The 21,029-nt window shown below is 44.9% G+C and overlaps 1 protein-coding gene across 14 annotated transcripts in view; it reads left to right on the forward strand.

The window, feature by feature from the left end:
• The window catches only part of LOC144773261 (uncharacterized), a 7,170,044-nt gene that overhangs the window by 2,053,437 nt on the left and 5,095,578 nt on the right, over nucleotides 1-21,029 (forward strand). For all 14 annotated transcript variants that reach the window (XM_078658159.1, XM_078658161.1, XM_078658167.1 and 11 more), the window contains one exon: nucleotides 9,912-9,968. In XM_078658159.1, coding sequence (XP_078514285.1) covers nucleotides 9,912-9,968 — 57 coding nt within the window. The remainder of the gene's footprint in view (nucleotides 1-9,911; nucleotides 9,969-21,029) is intronic.

Consider the following 21,029-nt stretch of genomic DNA (forward strand, 5'->3'; position numbering starts at 1 on the left):
TTTTATTGGTTAATTTTATTTCTGTTGTGATTTTATTGATTAGCGTTCTTTTAGCTTGCATTTTTTTCAGTTATTGCCTTTCATAGCAAACGATAATTATCGTTCATTTTATAATGTCCTTTTAAAGAGCGTTATATTTGTTTTAATGTAGATGTATTATTAATTTTTATATATAAAAATAAATTAATTTTGTGTTTAAATGTGAATAAATGTTATAAATACATTTCAGTCTTTTTTTATGATTTGATTTTCTATCATTTTTTGGGTTAACTTATGCTTATTTTTATAATTAAAAATGATTATGTTGGAATATTGGTTGATTGTTTTGTTTGTGGCTATTCTTAATTTTTGTATGTAAATGTTGGTATATGCATGTGTTTGCTTTAAAGGCATTGATTTTTAATGATATTTATGGAGTTTATATTTGAGGTTACAATATTTTTGTGCTTTTATATCTTTATTTAATGGTGGCAATATTTTTGTTTCCCGATAATCGTGTTATTGATATAAGTGAAAATACATATTTATGATAGCAATATTTTGGTTATCAATATGCATGTGTTTTTTAGTTAAGTATAGGAAGACAATATTTTTGTAAACAATATTAATTTCCCGATATTTTAGGGCATTGATACTGTTTACATCATTATTATGTCAGTGAGCCGCATCAGTGACATCTTAATACACCCCTTCTTTGTATTTATCACTCAAGTGAGGGGAGAGGTGTCTTCACACCTGAAAGGGTGGGTAAAGATGATAAAGTAAAGATGGATGTTCTTATTGTAAAGCATGGTTACTCTCATCATTTCAAGGTAATTCCCACAGCTGTTCTACCCAGCCAACATCAATGATTCAGTTAGTCAGCCTGGGAAAAGAAATGTCAAACATGTAAAAGACATGAAAAAAAGGACTCTATTTCAGTTATTTTCTGGTTCAGACGAAAGTTTGGAAGAGGTAAATCAGACCAATATTGGTTCTGTGCATTATCAACAAATGGATCAAAACTGAAATGTTCCATACATTAGCCCAAATTTCCCATCAAGGGGATTGAATGGGTGCTATAGATCTTTGGTTCGCTTACTTTCACGTTTCAGTATCAAGAAAGCACAGGAAGTGTTTGAGGTTTGCAGTAGGAACACTCAACTATATTTCTTCCTATTATTATTATTTTTTTTGTTAACCTTTTTATTTATTTTCATATAGTACATGCCATACTGTAATCGGCTTGATCATTTCGGTAGTACAAAGTAACAACATCAGCCATATGACAAGGGTAGCGGAATAAGCGGACACATAGTGTATTTGTTGATGGAGGGCGGACCCCCTCCCACCATCTCCCCCGAGGGTGCCAGGAGGCATCGGGGAGGCAGTTAATAAAAGGATCCCGGCCATTCTTCAACCCGTATACCTGTTTCTGATCTAACTCCCCTGTGAAGGGTATCATTCATAGGTAATGCAAGTGTCAAACTAAACTTGGGGATGTAGAACTCGGGAATGAGGGGGGAGGGGATGAGCCTGGGGTCACCAAAAGCACGGGTCAGTGTAAAAGGGTCCCATATCGTTACGCAGGCGTCGCACACTTTACCTACTCTCAGCCTGTGCGAAGATTCCCAGGGGAGGACCCAGATGGAGCTGGCGCTGCATGAATGGGGAGGGAGTGGAAAACAGAACGCTTGTGTGGACTGGAATCTAGGTGAATCTAGTGACGCCTGGGGGTGTTTGGCATGCTCTGTGTCATTTGTGTGGGCTTGCCTAAAGTCCTGTAGGAGCGTCGCCCATTCTAATGAGATAGGTCGCCGTCGTATGCCACGGGCCTCCTCTTGTCAAAAAAGATCTTCCTTGGCTGCTGCCCACTTCTGCATTGCCCCCCACCATGCAGCGATTGGCGGCCCCTCCGCCGTTCGCCAATACATAGCCACACCGCATTTGGCCAACAGCACAGCTAGCAGGGCAAATTTAGTCTCTACTTTTTTCCGTTTGTTGCGCTTAAAAATACATAGGGCACATTCCTCCCATGTGTGGAAGTCTGTGTGGCCTGTGACTGCCTGCAGGGTGGTGTGCACTGTCGACCAAAGGGGCTGTATCACTGGGCATGACCAAAACATATGGGCAAATGTGGCCTCCAAGGTGTGACAGCGGGGGCAGTCGAAGTGGGATGTCAGGTAGAAGCGTTTGAGCCGCGCCGGTGTAAGATAAGCTCAGTGTAATATGTTAAACTAGATATTTTTGAGTCTTTGATTGCGAGACACTTTTTTATGATGTTCTAGTGCCATCCGCCATTCACGATCATGAAAGGCGCATCCGAAATATTCCTCCCAATGGAGCCTTAATCGGGTTAGCGGTACCTGTGTGAGTTCCATAATGGATTTATAGATCCATGTGATGTGGTGTCTGCCTGCCCCCATGCATAGTAATGTGTGTAGCACCGGGTGAGTCTTAGATTCCCCGCTCCCAAGGTCCCAGGTCTGCTCACAGTCCGCCATCAGCTGCCTATGCAGCAGGAATTGGCCGGCTGGAAGCCCAGTTTCTTCAACTAGATCTGCAAACGGGATCAACTGGCTGTCGGAGCGCAGGGCCTCCATTTCGGTGAGTTGGAGGTCTCTCCAGATTGTAAGCTCTCCCGCGGTATAGAACCCGTGCCCCTTAGGGAGGCCCACCAATGGTACTAATGGGGAATACAATGGCGCCCCCTTGGACATGCGGTGTACTCGCATGGTACAGGCTCTGGCTGCCCTTGACCAGCAGCGTATGGGCTGAATCGGGTAGGGTGCCTGGTAGGAGCATTCGGGTCAGCTCCGGGAGCGTCACTTGTCTGTCCCGGGACAGCGTTTCCCCAAGGTTGCGATGCGCCATCCACCGCCATATCCACTGCAGCTGCGCCGCCAGAAAATAGGCTTTTAACGATGGTGCGCCCATTCCTCCCTGATCGCCGGGCAACTACAGGGCCGCCAGGGCCACTCTGCTGCTGCCTCTCCCCCAAATCAAGGAAATTAGTAATGAATTGAGCTCCTGGAAGAAGGTCTGCGGCAGGACTACTGGAATATTGGTGAAGAAATATAGAAGCCGGGGTACCATGATCATTTTAGATAAGGCTACCCTCCCAATGGGGGCCAGGGGGGGGGGGGGGGGGTCCGCCGGAAAGCGACCTGGCTTTTAAGTCCCCGGAGAGCCCGGTAATGGTTGCCCTCTAGGAGGTCTCGGGGCTCATGAAAGAGCCTGACACCTAAGTATCACTTGGCGTCGCCCGTCCATGCTAGCGTGGTGTCTCCTTTATGTATCTCTCTATGCGAGGTACTCGGATGCAGGGGGTAGAGGGATGATTTCTGCCAGTTCACCCGGAGTCCAGCAGCGCTTTCGAAGTCTGCAAGTGTAGACCAGAGGGAGGTGAGGTCTGCTGCGATGTCTCTGATGTAGATAAGGAGATCATCTGCGTACAGGGAGACGCAATGCATGCGATCTCCCAACGGGATGCCCTATTGCTCGCCCACCTCCCATAGCCTGACCGCCAAAGGCTCCATAGCAAGGGCAAAGATGACAGGGGACAGGGGGCACCCCTGTCGGGTTCCACGCATGATCGGGATGGGCGAAGATACGGAGCGGCCTAATCGGACCCTTGTGGTGAGATCCGTATATAATAGCCGATGTACACCGTGAATTGGGATCCCATGCCCACCCTCTGTAGTACGCCGAAAAGATATTGCCACGCCAGGGTGTCGAATGCCTTCTCCAGGGCCAGCACGAGACACGTGGCCCTCGGGAACTTGCCTCGTACCCCGTCCTGGACCTGGAACAATCACCGTATATTCTGGGAAGTGTTTCTTCCAGGGACGAATCCACTCTGGTCTGTGTGCACTAGTCTGGGGAGTATGTCGGTCAACCTGTCTGCAGGATCCTTCCCAGGATTTTACAATCCGTGGTCAGTAGCGTGATGGGTCGGTAGGAATCTTGGAGCAAAGGATCCCGATCGTGCTTGGGGAATGTTACCAATACCGATTCTAGCATCGATTGAGGGACTGTGTACACATAAAACGGTCCAGACGGACACGCAGGTTGTGTGGTATCGAGTGAAATGAGTATAGTTTAGAGGTCGGGTGTGTGTGCCTCCATGCTTCCATCAGAGACCAGTGGGCAGCCCAGGCACGGAATGTGGCTGATTGTGCATGGGTTGGGTAGCGCGCGCCAGGGGGCAGGATCTGTCTAGCGTGAGGTCCAGGGAGCAATTGTAGTCCTCACCCAGTATCCACGGGGACTGTGTGAATCCCACTAACGTGCTTGTAGGGTAACCCAAAACGGTGTCACTCTGATCTACATTTGGGGCATATACAGTGCCTACAAGGAGGGGCAGCCCATCCAGCAACCCTCCTAATAGCTCATAGCGGCCTTCAGGGTCCACTTGTCTGCCGGTTTCGCGAAAAGGCACTCCGGGCCGGATCCAATTGAGTGCTCCTCTCGCGAAAGCGGAGTAGGTCGTGCCGCCGAAGGTGCCCGAACCACTTCTTTTGAAGTTTGCGCAGTTCCTCCCCAGTAAGGTGGGTCTACTGAAGGGATATGATCTGTGCCTGCTGTTGCTTGATGTATGCATATATCGCATACCGCTTCTGGGCTGTGTGCATCCCCTGCACATTCAGGGTTAGGAACTGGAAGTCCGTGTGTGCCATAGGGAAGCCGAGGATGGGTCGTGGGTGCGGTCTATTGCCATGAGAGGGGAGCCTCCTTTCACTAGCCGGTGAGTGTCATATGCGTTACTACTTGGGGAAGTGTGTGCGTGCCCCTGCCCCATGTCCGGGGAGTAACAAGTGATCATGGTGAGAGGGGTGGGTAAGCTAAGAACTGGGGTCAGGAAACAGTCCCAATACTGGGGACCTATCGCTGGGGGCAATACGTCCAAACTGACGCTCTGAAAGAATGAGAGTGTCAATAAACAATTAACAACCTTGGGGGCGGTAGTTCGTGTATGCGAGGGTGATCCATGTATTGGTACTGGAAGGATCAATGTGCGTCGTTTAGTCCCTGACTGCTGCTGGTTTGTGATGTGCGAGCGGCATGCGAGACCTACCAGTGTATGTGGGGGGTGGGGTTTCGCCCCAACCCGCCGTGAGCAGGGTCCCCGTGCCCGTCCCCCACTAGAGTCTCACTACCGTGTCCCTCTTACTGGCACAGTGCCGTGCCCTTACGTGGGACCTACCCATGAAGTCTGCTGTCTGAGGAGTGACCTGCTGTAGGGTGATGGAATCTCCTTTGGACGACACCCCGTCACTGTCATCCTCGCCCGTGGAGAAAAACAGACGCGGGGGTCTGTCCATGTCATCAGAAATCAGGGAGACCTGCAATGCCGATATGGTCCAGAGAGCGTCCCGGTGCTCCTGCATAATCTGCTCGAGATCAGGGTAGTCAAATGCTAGGCTCCTTGCCAGAACGTCCCTGGCATTTTGCCCTTTATTGGGGTTGCGTTTTCTGGGCCTCTGCGCCCTGTTCCTGCGGCCTCGCTCCATTCCTGATCCGGGCTGCTGCGGGCAGTGCATGTCTGCCCAGTCTCTCGCCTCCTCTGCACACATGAAAAATAAGGTTGAGTCTTTGTAGACAATTCTGAGTCTTGCGGGAAATAAAAAGATAGTACTGGATATTGTTTGCCCACAACCGTCGCTTAACCTCTAGAAAGAGCGATCTCTGCTGCTGTACCGCCCTCGCTTGATCTGGAAAATTCATCACTTGCTTGTCCTCGACTCAGAGGGGACCAGTTCTTCTAGCAGCCCTGAGCACAGCATCCCGATCCCCAAAATGCAGAAACTTCACGAGCATTGGCTGCTGGGTGCTCTGGGTTGGGGTCTGCACGCTCGGTCTCTGTGAGCACGCTCAATTGGGAAGAAGGCCGACCTGTCCGCAGCTGGGGTGAAGGACTTTAGCCATGTCTCCTTGTGACCCACCGAGTCCTGTCCCTCAATCCCCTCTGGTAATCCAAGCACCCGTATGCTACAGCGTCTGGACTGACCCTCCAGGTCCACTACGCGCTCCTCCATTATGGACAGGCAATTTAGGACATCTCGAATCGTCTTCTGCTGGTCCTTTATTGCAGGCTGCATGTCCGCCATGTTCTTCTCCCCTTCGTTGACTCTATCAGCTAGTTTCCGGTGGTCATCTTTGATTAGGGAGATGTCGGTAGTCAAAGTGCCAAGCCTCTCCTCCATTGACACTTGGGATAGTTCGATGGCTGCTAACACTCGGTCAAGCTTGTCCGATATGGACATGTCAGAGGGGGTCGCTGCCAGTGCGTCCCCCACCTTGGATTGCAGCATATTTTTGGGTGCGGTCTCCGGCACCGTGGTGGTCTGTGTGGTTCTGGGTTTTCCCATCGTGACCCCCGTACAGTACAGTAGCGCTCGGGTTCGCGCGATGCGGAGTCGTGGAGAATCGCGTGTCCCGTGGGGTCTTTTGTGCTTCTTGGGTAGGGTCTAGGTGTTGTATGCTCCCCAGCAAGCACTTTCGCCGGTTGGCCTGAGGGTGACCCTTTCTCAGTTGCGTGCTATGGCGAGCACCGCGTAGGTTACACTGCGGGGGTGTATAGGTGTATGATCATCTCTCAGTATGTATGTATAGGCTTTCCCCCATGTGTATTACGACTCAGAGAAGTCCATATTCCATGGTATCATAGCGTTTGAATCACGATTGCCGGTCTCAGTCATCACAGGGTGACCACTGTTGCTGGCCTTGGTATCCCCCCCCTTTCTCTTTCCACTGTCCCTGGCCATGAGCCCCTTCAATAACCTGGAGCAGATGTAGTTGTGGCCTCGTATCAGTGTGGGCCCCAGATGCCTTGCAGCGCCAGTGAGGAGTAGGCAGTTGCCGGTCCGGTGGAGGGGTAGACTGTCAGTCCTGATGTGAAGCAGGCCGTCACTCCGCCATCTTAGGGTCAGGCAAGAGGTGCCGATGGGCTGTGGTGGCAATGTGGGTGTGCCCCATGCCCCCCCGGTGTTAGGAGGCCTCTGGGGGGTCTGCACTCATGTCACTCACCGCCTGCAGTCTGTCCAACTATGGCTGGTGCCTCGCTCTCTCCTCGTGGGCGCCTAACGGTCACCAGCGCCGGGCGCCATATTAGGGACAAGCGACCTCATCTGAGATGGCGGCCCGGCGTCTTATTGCAGAGGGGGAAAGAATTCCACTTGTGGTCGCTTGCCTCCCGCGTGGAGGCCCGCCTTTGCTCGTGGACCTCGAGCAGCCGTTGTCTGTCTCCCCGCTTTCCAGCGTCGCTTCACTCTCCTGCGGCTGCAGCCAGGACCCCCCCAGGGCCGTCCGGAATGACAGCCCGCGGCCGCGCTGACGATGGCGGCCGGGTGCATGGACCGCCCACAATCTCCGCAGCTTGGCCCCACCGACCCTGCACAATGGTAGCTGGGTCGGGAGCTCTCTATGCAGCCTGGTTGCTGGGGAGACGAGCGAGATCCCGGTTGGCCACCATTTTGTCCTCCAGCGACGGGCTCCTGAAAGCTTGCAATGTACTTAAAGCCCCCGGTATGGCAGCTGGGGCTGAGCGTTGCTGGATGCCCTGTGAGGTCCGGTCCATAAATATCTGTTTTGCTGTCGGATCGACGCCGGGAAGCATACACAATCCCGGCATGCCACCGAGCCTCAGCAAAACACTGCCACCATCGCAGCCGGCTTGGCCACGCCCCCATGTTTCTTTCTATTGCTATGCTGTCCACGCCTCAAACGTTTACAAAATTCTTGGCAGTAGTAGCAGCATAACTTCAGTGTCAATGAATGTCCAACTGCCCTTAGCTAGATGATTGGCTGTTAAAGGCACCCAGCTCACAGAGAATGAATAGGGATTTGAGCAACAAGGTGACTGTTGCTTAGTCTGAGTGTACACATTAACATACAGAAGTCAATAACATCTCCAACTCAGTTTCTGTCTTATTTAGAGCCATAGTGCAAGAAAAAATATGTCCTTCGAAGGAGAGAGTGTCATTAATCTGTGAGAAATTTAATCCATTCCTGAAGACTTCCATTGTGACTGATCTCCTGTCTATCGCATTCTGCATTTCTATTGTTTCAAATAAGACCTCTCTGGCAATATTTCGAAGTTCAGTGATCTCAAAGGTGAAGAATTGAGACAATAAACTCTGCATGTCAGTGACCGCAAGGCATTCTCTTTCATGTGTCATAACTCAGAAAATCTATTTCAAGGAAACCCTTTCCTGCAGGAGCCTCCAACCTATATAATTGTGACAAATGCTTTTCTTTCAAGGTGGGCAGCTCATGTAGGAGCTCTATCTGTGCAAGGCAGTTTGTCGGAAAATTAGAGCTGTCATCATATAAATTACTTGTAACTCAGGGCAGCCCATCTAGCTCCCAAGGTTTTTCTATTGTCTCTGATGGCAAGTAAGGTTCTGATTCAAACGGGTACATTAACAACCATGTGCTACATAGACAAGCAAGTGGGCTACAAATCATGAACTCTGTCACTGCATTCACGGAAGATCAAGTTGTGTGACCTGCCAAGGAGTCTCTCAATACATTTAATAGACCAGGAGTTTACCAAACACTACTGCCTAGACATTCAGCTGCATCGTGACAGACATTGGTCTAAATCTGTTCTCAGACCCACCTGCGTCGCGTTATTGCTTGGTTATCTATTCTAAGGTAAGGAATCTGCGAATATGTGTCTATAAGATAAACAAGTTACTTGCCTTTGGTAATGCCTTATCTGGTAGAGACTCTTGCCTCAGATCTCTTGCCAACTCTCCTATACTCCCCTTTCTGCAAAGAAATGTCTCCCCAAAGGATGGCCCTCGTAGGCCCGTAGTGTCTGCACACTTCTCCATCAGCATTTAGTCATGGCTCTGTGCCTTTGTCATGGAAATGGCACGAAGAAAAACTGATCTCAGTGCATTGAGGTGGTGCCTATGTATATGCACCGCGTATGTCAGTTCTGGTGCGGACGCCGCTGATGCAGAGTCGAACAACGCCACCTACCAGCACACAGTGGTGCTGATCAAGATTTCCCGGATTCAACCTGAAGTATGGGGAATATTCTATGGTAAGGAATCTACACCTAGATAGAGTCGCTAGAAGATAACGCATTACTGAATGTAAGTAACTTGTTCATTATAATTTTTTTTTCAAAGTTCCTGTCATTAAAGGTTTTTAGAAGTCTTTCTTCTCGTAAGGAGACCACCTTCTGCTTAGGAGCTCAATGTACTTTTATCAAAATCAATCGATCCACACTTTGAACCTATTTACAACACTTTGTTACACCATTTTTCTTGGAAGACTCTTTTTCTAATATCAATCCCCTCAGCCTATATAGGTTACTGAAATTCAAACCCTCTCAGCTGTAAGGCACCCTTAGGCAGTGTTTCACGCATCGATGTTGGTGAAGAGCACTCATTCTTATTTTTTCCTGAATGTAGTATTGGAATTCCACTGCTTATTGAACTTTTTTGTGTCCTTGTAGGAGCAGTGTCATATTTCTAGTCTACAGACCTGCATCATATCTGGTCGCATCTTCCCCATTTTCATTGGGGTTTCCTTTTGTGATTGCTTTGGACAGGCTGTGACATTTATCAGCATTTTTAAATAAAACATGCATTTCCTAAAATATGTTCCCAAACTAATCAAATATTTATGGCGGCAATCAGGAGTGCCACGTTGGAGAACACAAATTACAAGTGATTTTTCCTTGCTAACTATCATGACTTGGGTCTTACTTGCATAGATCCCTCACAAAAGCTCCAAGAGCTATCTTAAACACTAGGAAAGTAATATAATAGTACATGAAAAAAAGTAATGGACACATTTGAAAACCCTCTAACCAACAGTTGCATAATATTCTTTGTATTCTATTGCTTTGATACGTACATATTTTGATATGCCTGTTTTGCCCATGTTCTTCAGTTTTATTATCTGCCTTTTAGGTACTACAAGCACAAAAAGCAACTGATCAAAGTCTGGAGAGGTCATCAGCCAAAGAGGCAAGTCTCTGTTGATATTTCAATTCCTTGGCTAATGTGATGCATGAACCCCTCTTTCTGCTAGAGTTTGTAACATTAGTTACAGCATTGGGCTACTTTGCTCAAGGTCGACAATCCAAGTTGAAAATTACATGAGCAATATTCACCACCCTGAGTCTGTATCTTTGTTTCAGATAGAGATTTGTAACTGTAGATTCTTCACCTTTTGAATATACTCAGGCATCAGACTTGGCTCAGTCACTCATTCACTCAACTCTCACTTGCTGTCTGTGATTTTCCCTCTCACTCTCTCAGTCGCTCACTGTTAGTCACTCACTAACTCTCCTTTTCACTCATCCATTCTCACTCAGTCTGTCACACACTCTCTCACTCACTCACTGTCACTCATTATCCCATTCATGCTCTATCACTCACTCTCTCACTCATATAGTCACTCATTTACTCTCAGTCACTCATGCTTTCATAAGCACACACATTTGCTTTTTTTTACTTACCCTCTGTTGCCCGAAAGGGATCTTCTTTAGGTTCTACTTAGATGCTGAACTGAGCCTATAGACCATAGGGCACACAACTCTCACACCTGGTTGAAGTTTTTATATTGTGAATTTTTCAGTCACATATATAGTGTGGTTTGTAGTGCAGGGTCAGATATGGGCCCTGTACTGTCAGTCACAGTGTAATTATGACTGAGGGCAATTCCATTGGTTAGGGCACTAGAAGGCAGTGCTCTGTTAGAGTCTTACAACCTACTTGAAGGCCCATCTCCACTCAAACAGAGCACTGCCTGAGGAGCTATTAATATGCAAACTGCACATGATATCCTTACACAGCTCCATCTGCTGCAACAGGTTGTGAAACCACAGGTATGAGTGTAAGATATTGCAGCCAAAAAGAAACAGTAGTAGGTCCAAGGCCCCTCATGGCTAACCACTGCTACTGCTCAACTTAGTCTAGAAAATATTGGAGGTATAGACTTAAAATAAAACTCCATAGGAAATATTGTTAAATTAAATTATTTAAAAACATAAGTAAATATGATTTAGTGTTAAAAACTTCTAAAAATAAAAGATATTTAATTTTTAAATATTTTAACAACTTTTATCAAATGTATAAAATAATATACCATCATTGTTTATTAAAATATAAATAGACTATGTTTACTTAATTCTGTACTTTATTTTTAATAATTATTAATACACAATAAATACATTACATTGTTTTTGCTTTTGGTAGGAATTTAATTTTTGAATTTAAACTTCAAAAGGATATATATTTTCTAATTTAATATATTATAATTACTTAAAGATTTAACTCAAAATAAGCCAATAGTACTGTAGCATACTTTAAAAAAAATATTCTACATGATAATACATAAATGCAATTAATTCACATTCATATTTCTCTTAAAAATATTTGTAATAATGTATTCTAAATTTGTATACACTTTTTAATTTTCCCTAATCTTTACCCTAACTCCTCTGATAAAGTATAGGGAAAAGTAAACAATAACTTTATTTTAACTTAAATTATTTAGTAAAAACATGTTATATTAATTCCTTACACAAGAAGATCCCCTTGAAAGCACCTCAAAGAATGGTGTTTGTAATTATGGTGTAACTTCATCAAAGGGCATTACTAAGGCCCCCTCCGTCTATTGATTGATTGAGACTTACTAGAATTAGTGGAGACGAAATTCCTTACACATGGCACTGTTAAAGAAGGAACCCCACAGCTGCTCAAGAAATATGAGTTTCCCCAACAAGACCCAAACTTTTAAAATCAGATCCCAAGTCTAACTTGAATTGTTTTATCTGCAAGAAGAAGGCATGCTTCTGTCCCCCAAAACTTCCACGTCTCCTGACAGGAACAGCAAGAGGATGGATATGGATAGTAGGTAAATGTTCAACAGCTAGCCGTTTTCAAAATATCCTTTTCTTTTCACTGCCAAATGCCACAATGTCTGACAGATGCATGTTATGAAAGAGTGAATGAATGAGAGGGATATATAGGGTGCTCAGCTACTCAACCGAAAGTCCCTGTAGTGAAGATTACAGTTGCATCCCAAAAAAAAAAAACTTGAGTGAAATATTGACTATTAAACAGAGGAAAAGAGCCAAGTTTTCAGTTTGCTGTGAAAAGCTTTGTCCGAAGACAGGGTCCAGAGTTCCAAGCCTTAGCAGTGAGAAAAGTATAATACTTCCATCCCATCCTCATGTGCTTAATTTGAGGCAATGCTGCCAACACTGACCGCAGAGATCTGTGAGTGCAGTAAGGTGAACATCTGACTGCGAGATAACCAAGGGCAGCCCGGAAAAGTGCCCAGTGAGCCGAGAATAGATATTTAAAAAGAACCCACTTTTGATAGCCAGCCGGTGGAGAGATCTTAGAATTGTGGAGATTGAAGTCGGTCTGGGAAGTCTCAAAATAAGGCAAGCAATGGCATTCTGGACAACCTGGAGCCGACGTAGCACCCCGAGATAAAGGGCGTTGGCATAGTTCAGCCAAGATGTAACCAACGCGTTGACACTGTCTCTTTGCACTATGGTGGTAACATGTATAGAAATTTCTTGAGGGTCAGAAGCAACTCAATACAGGTGCCAACCTTTGTTGAAATCTGTGGTTACAATGAAAGTTGACTGTAAAATTTGACTCCCAGATTTTTTTGCCACTCAGTAGGGGGGTGGGGCAGTGAGGAAGGTCAGGCCACTTCCCACCAATTGTTGGTATGAGAGGCAAAAAGAAGAATTTCAGTTTTATCAGATTTACATTTCAGCTGGCTGCTATGCATCCAGTTGAAAACCACCTTTAGCAATCTTTAAAAGACTTGTCCGCTAATGAGGAGGCCCCTTCAAAGGCATAGAGCAGCTGGGTTTAATCAGTTAAGAAATAATCAAAACAATTCCACCAGCACAGCTGATGGGACCATACAAACATAAAATAGATTAGGGCTTGACAGATTTATCAGTAAAAATAAAGGGCACCATCATAAAAGAATCATGTTATTCCTTATTTCTTGTTCCTAGTTCCTTATTGCAAATTCTTCACATATTGAAGGTTCTCATAGGCTTCAGATTGACAGCTAAGATATTTCCCCTCAATGATGACTCCCATGTAGCACCAGGTGGTGCCACACAGCTCCAGCTCAAGTCCTCTTCCAGATATTTTGTCAACTGATTATATTCGACTATCACAAGCGCAATGATTTTAGTCCCTTTTTTTCTGCTCCTCATCAGTTCAGTCTAGAGCTTTCTCCTGGTGTCTCACTGATGAAATTATTCGTTTTTGACAGTCACTAGGTCAAATGCCTCTTCTAAGAGCCTCAATTGCAGGTGTTGCCAAAAGACAATGTCCTTTGCAACTATATGTGTGGAATGCTGGTTTGAGCTGCGGTCTGTGACTATTGCACCTCTAGGCGCCCAAAAATCATTGGGACAAGAGGCCAAATTATGTTTGGCTTAGGCATTTAGGAAGGCCCTTTTAGCAGACTCCCTATCCCAAAGACATTAACCTTCAAGGGAACATTCTCATAAGGAGGCAGAGGTCCCATTTCTGGGACTGTTTGGAGTCCTGACAATGTTTGCTGATACTAGAATTATGTTTCAAGTTGAGTGAACTCCCTTCACCTAAGAAGTCGAGAATGGAGTTTCCCCGGTCGCCTTCAGGCTACTAATGCGGAATCTTTTCAGGACAGCCCTGTAACCATCCTCCTAGAGGCTAGGAGGTCCCATCCTGTGAAACTGTGAATCTGGAAGCTCCCACCTCTACGCCACTCATTTCTCTGCCTTCAAGGTCACAACTGAGAAAGGCACTGGCCACTGTTTGTTTGGGGCCCTCATTGGCACTGACTCCAAGATTGGTGGGGGTGTCTCCCAATGAGCCAACTCCAGCACCAGCTACAGAACCAGTAGGAGAAATATCAGTGTAGCCAAAGAGAGTCAGGGCTATTTTCAGTGTTGAACCAGTATCTGAGCACCTTTCCAGGCACCAAACTTTCATGCACTTGAAGGAAATTTTTGGTTCAGATTCAGATGCATTCCTAATCTTCCAGATAAGATCACAGACAACCTCCAGGTGCCTAGGAAGTCTGCAAACTAAATCTGTCTACACAGGCCTCTGAAACAAGTGTAGAGTTGTGCGAGTCAGAAGTCAATAATCCATTTACATCTCACCTTTCCGATGCCTTAATGTTTGCATTGTCCCTTGCACAGCAGAGCCTGGCAGTGGCCACAGTTAGTCTTTCGATCAGGTCTGTCTGCATTTATTTGCCATCCTGATCAGCTTTCCTTGTTTAGCTTGCCACTGCAGGCATGCTTTCTAAAAGGCTTGCTTTACTTGTTCCCTCCCACTACAATTTATTGTGCCCCGGAAGAATTTGAACCCAGTGCTAATTTTGCTGATGGCATACCAGTTCAAGCTAATTCGCAGGTGCCCAGTTGAACTGCTTACTTTAAAACTGTTTTGTAGGAACTACTTCTGCTTGCAGGTTTGATCAACTTCTGGCTTTATTAGTTTATCCAACATTCACCCCTGCCAGAATTAAACTTTGAAACTGGATGTTTGCTACGTCTGCATGCGCTGCACTAACCGTGTGCACTGAACAGGTACCTCAAATAATTTTTGGACACTAGGGCATACTTAAACCTCTTTCTACTACTATTTCTAATGCACTACCCTATTTCTTACCTAGACCTCTATTCATATCTCCTCTACCTCCACTCTCTCATTCATCCCAAACCCCATGCCACTACTATGACCCCAAAAATAACCTTTTCAAGACTCTTCCCTACTCTACTCTCCTTGCATCATCGCATAACTCTTTTACAATACCAATCACCCCAAATAAGCCTTTCTAAAGCCTTCCCTCTGACTCTTCCCCTCCACATCCCTTTTACTCATCCCAAGCCCCCTCCTACTGTTGTGACCTCCGAAAGAATAAAACAAAAAGTCTAAATCCTACCCTCTTCTATCCTTCCACTATCCTTTTCAAACCAAATAACAGACTAACATGTCTACTCATATTTCACTATACTAATCCTTTATAGGTTCTAGAGTAGCAAGCTACTCTCCAAAAAAGCACTTCAACACCTCATCAGGGGTAACAAGCGCTATATAAATGCAAAGATTTTCCCTATTCAATCACTCCGCTACCCTTCTCAATCTAAATAACTGACTACTATATCCTCCTCTCAAATTACTTCCATATTTCACTATACTAACTCACCACTAATCCTTTATGTGTTCCAGAGTAGCATGCTACTTGCCAAGAAAAACACTTTAAAACCCCATCAGGGTTACCAAGCACTATATAAATGCAAACCTATTTTCCCTCTTTTATCTCTCCGCTATCCTTCTCAAGCCAAATAACTGACTAATATCTACCACTCGAATTACTTTCATATTTCACTATACTAATTCACCACTAATCCTTTATGGGTTCCAGAGTATCATGCTACTTGCCAAAAAAGAGCTTTAACATCCCATCAGGGATAACAAGCACAATATAAATGCCACCCTTTTTTCCTCTTCTATCCCTCTGCTATCCTTCTGAATCCAATAAATGAGTAACATATCCACCACTCAAAGTACTTTCATATTTCAATATACTAATTTAACTCTAATCCTTTATGGGTTCCGGAGTAGCGTGCTACTAGTCGAAAAAGCGTTTTGACGCCTCGTCAGGGGTAGTTAGCGCTATATAAATGTATTTACAATACAATACAACAGCGGCTATTGCACTAAAGATATCCTGTAACACTTCCCTCCTTTAACACTATGTCTGAGATATTTGGGACTTCCCCAAATCCTTTGTTGAAGACTTACCAAGGCATTGTAGGCAGCACTTAGAACCAATGTGGCAAGAATGTTAATTAGTGTCTAATCAAATGTTTAGTGCAGGTATAGCATTAGGTCAATTGACAGCTCCTCAGTAGTGCCATGGGGTCACTTTGCAGCATTCTTCTTGGTTGCTGCTCACTATCCTGAACTCTGATGCACAATCAAAAATTCTTAACCTTCGGTATCTGATAGAGACATCTAGCCGCATATTCCTTGACTTGTGAATTCTCCCCAGGCGCCAGACTAGATTCGGAAGTTATAGAGCAGTTCCTCTGTGGGCCCGGGGATGGCGCCTTCCGACTCCTTGATAATGTCGACTCTGGTTGTGAATCAGTGGAGTCATGTAAGTCCCATCCAGCGTTCGTACGTCAGTTTCTTCTTTTCTGCGCTGCAAAGCAGATCTGGAGAAGTGCTTCCTTAGTCCATTTTTTCTGGCCTACTTCAACGGTTTTGTCAGTGAGAACAGTGTGCCTTTCTACAATGTCATTGGGCTTTAAGCCTTATGGACCCTGTACTCAACAAATGTCGGTTACAGACCCGCATACCATTTGTATTTGGTATTTGGGGGTACACCACAACTCCGAGGATTGCAGCTCCTGCCAGAGACAGAAGCCAAAGGCGCTCAAGGAATACCATATGAAGTTGCTGGTGGCACGTCTGTCAAATCCTTGGAGCCTTCACAACCTCAGTCTTCTTCTCATGCAGAGGTCTTAGCAGGGCCATTCCAGGAGCCGGAGCCATTCTTCAGGACATTGTACTTCGGAAATGTCCACGGGTAAGCGCAGGTGCCTGAAGTCTCAGCACCTCCCTACTTTACTGCATGGTGATTCCGTCTCCCATGGCTCCTCCCACTTGCAAGTTGAAGTGGCCATTTATGACTCCGCCTCACTTCCCCCCCTTATTCTGGGAGCCGGGTCATCGATGGCCCAGATGAGGGAGTATTATAACTCTCTACATCTCATCTTTAGGTATTCCAGTAGAGTGCCCATGGGCCCCAAGGAGGTGAGCCACTCCTGTTGGTTCGTCCTAGGTGTCAGTTGGGCCATTTGAGTCGGCGCTGGTTGGCGTCGGCTGACTCCGCTAAGGCACCGGTGCACAGCCCTTCAGGGACTCCACCTTTGGCATCTGTTATCGATCAGTTGAATCCAACATTGATGTCGGCGGTGCTGATCGAAGTCTCTCCTCCTCATGCTATTACATCAAAGCATCGCCTTCTCAATGTCGATTGGCGTCGGGTGCGGAGCCGGTATAGCAAATTAGGGGGAATGTGGCATTTTCACTTCCTTCTCAGTGTGAGACTTCTGGGAGTCGCCTGGTGGCAGGTGATGCAAGGTAGTCTGGCCCTTTTCAGTCCATTTCTGAAACTATTCCATCGCAGGTAGAAGAGAGTTGAATATCTGCTCTTGGAGAGGCTAGTGGGCTGGGTTTCTCCACAGCCTCAGGATACTTTCACCTCCTAGTCTATTACTAAGGCAAGTTCCTTCCTCACAAATGCGTTGAAGACAGCGGCTGAACTTTTGGACTTGTCACTGCACAAGGTGGTGAAGTCCACTGACCCTCTGATTGATGTCCTTTATCAATCCAGTCGGGGGAAGTGTCAGTTCTTTAATACAGTGAGGCCTTGTTAAACATATTGTTGGGTACTTGGGCCAAGCCTGACACAGGGGTCTCGGTGGACCGTGCTATATCTTGCAGGCATCTTTCTGCTCCAGGAGATCCAGTTAGCCTCCTCAAGCATCCTACTATTCGTAGCCTTGTGGTTCAGGGAGCTACAGCCTCTCAATATATGGATTCTTCACCTGAGATTCCATTAAACAGGGACTCTAGGAATCAAGATGCACGTGGCAAACAAATCTTCGCTTCTGCTAGTTCTGCGTTCAGGTCGACCAACACGTCTTGTGTTCTGGGACTTTTTCCCATGTTGTGTGGGATACCTTGCAGACTATGTTACCATCGGTATTGCTCCGTCCTGATGTCGAAAACTTGATTAGAGATGGCCAACTGGCAGCTAAGCTAATTATCAGATGTGCATGGATACTACTGATTCTGTAGGGCGGGACATAGCATCTTTGGTAGCACTCCGATGTCGGGCATAGTTAAAAACTTCAGGCTTTTCAGAGGCTGTGCAAGCGATTTTAGTCGATATACGCATCCTTTTGTGGCTCAGGCTGATTTACCATTGAGATGCTTCCATGATAGGAGAAGTGATACAGAGTCTTAATTACTCTTCCTCTGTTATAGGTTCTTTAATTATGACCATGTGCTTGTGTTGCAGAACTGTATTGGATGTTTATTTCTCAAAGGGCCTACCTTTATTGGAGCATTGAAATATCCACTTTTGATTTAACCTGGTTGGTGTTTCTGTGAAGTGAAAATGTTATTATTTCAACACTGTTCTTAACAGTTTAAGTGGTATAAGGATACTTAAGGTATCTTCTTTTAAATTTTGTCTCTGATAATGGGCTTCATGCTCAAGATTTATTTACAGGTGATGTGTCTTCTGGTTGGTGAGTTTACCTTTTCATGTGGTTCTTTTGAAGCAGTTAGGTATGCAGGTATTCATTACTGTTGATTTGTAGTTTTTTTTATGGAGACACTTCACTTATGCAAATGTTAGGCCTTATATACAGAGCAAATACTTGTTTTTTGCAAATACTGTGAATTTCCATATCAGGGTAATTTTGATCTCTGGTTTGCCCAATGCAGTTCTTTTGGCTACTTTAGCAGAGTGCACCTTTCTTTGAATTCAGGTAGTGCACTGTTTGCTTTTGCATTGGATCATTTTTAGGTTATGTTCCCTGGTGAGGGCATCATGCCAGCATTAATTGTGTTAAGTTCCTTACCTGCACTTGGGAATTGTTCCTTGGGTATGTGCTCCTCTTTCCTGGAGGCATTACGTCCGTCAAGCTCAAGTTGTCTGACGTGTATTCATCTGAATTTGTTTCCTCGATTGTTGGAGGTGATGCTTATTCTGATGAAACATGGCTGTCCAGTGGACTCTGCTTTGGAGAATATCTGAGAGGCAGTTTCTAAATAGTTACCTTAAGGTGTTTGCCGCCATGTCTTACATGGTTGCAAAGATTTCTGTTTTTCAGAAGAGGTTCATTTTTGATCTTTCTTCGCTTTAAGGATTTCATGGACTTTTTTCAATATCCTTTAGCATTGGTACTATTGATAGCCATACATTCCTGTCTGGAGATTGGAGGTTCTCTGTCTCCCTGGGGATATTTCCTTTCTCTACTAAATATTTGTCAAGTCCTGCTCCTTACATCCTTTTAGGGGATCATAGCGTGAGGTTATGATCTGGTGTGTCATTGTTCTTAGAGAACGAATTATGCCTATATGGGCCCGTGCCTGCCTTAAGGTCAGATTAGATTTCGGCTCATTTGTCTTGTGGACTGTTATTCCAACTGGGTTCCCTTTTTGGGTAATTTTCAGGGACTTACCATATTTTATTCATCTTGACCCTCTAGGCCAAAAGTTGTTGTAAGTGCTTGATAATGGCAAGTTGTCATTTTCATGTAGATTTTCGTTACGTAACGTAATACCACCGTGTTAGGATACTTTTGGCAGGCAACATTATATTGATGCTTAGTCACCTAAGGTGTTTCGTTGAGGGTGCAATGTTTCTCTTGATACTATATTGTATGGTATTCTAGAGGGCTAGTTTTTCAGTTCCATTTATCGATGTGTGTATACAGAGTATATATAAGGGTGTTGTATATGGGTTTACATATGCTGAGTTTTGATTCTGCTATGTGTACTAAAAAGTATAGTCATTCTTTCTTTAAATGATTGTGAGATGTGATTGCATCTCTCTTCTCTGTAAGTTTGGATTAGGGTCTATGTGCATTCGTAGAATACAGTGATATAGATCTGGACATAATTGTTCAATTTTTATGAGAGATTCATATCTGTTAATTGTCATTTTTCTGTTTCTACGGGCACTATACATTATGTAAACCTTTGGGTGGACAATTTGGCTAAAACATGTTTCTGTTTCAAGAATGGACTATTCTGTTCATCTACCTTGATACTTGGAAATTGTCATCCTGCCCTTGCAATGAATCAATCTTAGATTTAATGGATATGGTTCTGGAAGCCCTTCCTTTCTGGAGTTATTTGGTTAGTGTTTCTTCAGATATATCTTTACTGATGTAGAGAATGCAGGTTAAATGACGTTCGCTTGGCCCTGGCCATTCTAGTTCAAGGGCTCACTTAACTTTTGTGAGTTAAATGTGATTGTTCTGGAAGCTATCTTTTCTGTACAGGTTCTTTTGAAGACTCCCTTATTGGTGTAGGGAACTGTAATTTACAAGGTATTTGTTATTACCTCTTGCCTTCTAGCCCATAGGCTAATTTCACCCTTTAGGGGTCATGTACTACGGTCCTACTGTTGTCTGTTGTCTTATGACTCGATGTTATTCAGCTGCCGTTGGGGCATGGTTTCCATGCCTGTAGGGTTGTTTCATTTTATTTACTTATGCCTGTGGCCCATGCCACAGTTTGTATAAGGAGCTCATGCTCTTTTTCTTCTAAGTCCTACTTATGCCCGGTCTATTGTTAATTTTGACCGGCTGGTTCTCTCTGAGGACTTTTGCAGGAATAGTGTGCAGAGCCTCCTCCAGGTAGGTATAGCTATGTTATTTAATTCACAAGTTAATTAATCTGTCTCTATAAGAGGAACAAGTTACTTTCCTTTGGTAATGTATTATCTGGTAGAGACACAGTCTAGCTGCAGATTCCTTAACATCCTGCCCATCCTCCCCATTCTGCAAACAATCTTTAGTGTAAGTGTTAAACCCCCTTTTTAGTACTGGTTATATATAGCAGTGACCTCAGTTTCACGTAATTGTGTGATTCAACCGGCCATTTGGTGTTACTTCCTAAATCTTGACTTGGTATTGGCATACCTTTAATTTCCAATTGCTTCTTCACAACATTGGTGTTAGATTTGGGGGTGTCTAGTTGGCAGAGGTAGGTACCTTTGACCAAATGGGGACCCTTGTGTCTAGTCAGGGTAAGGAGATACACCCATAAAATAAACCCTGCTCACCCCCTTGGTCGCTTGGCACGAGCAGACAGGCTTATCTCAGAGGCAGTGTTTAAAGCATTGGTGAACACAAACAGTAACCCAGTGACAACACTACAGATGGACACCACACAAGTTGTATATTAAAAATAAGTATTTTTATATAGACTTAACACAAGACCACAAACGACAAA

Source organism: Lissotriton helveticus, chromosome 8 (genome assembly GCF_964261635.1).
Source record: "Lissotriton helveticus chromosome 8, aLisHel1.1, whole genome shotgun sequence".
Lineage (NCBI taxonomy): Eukaryota > Metazoa > Chordata > Amphibia > Caudata > Salamandridae > Lissotriton > Lissotriton helveticus.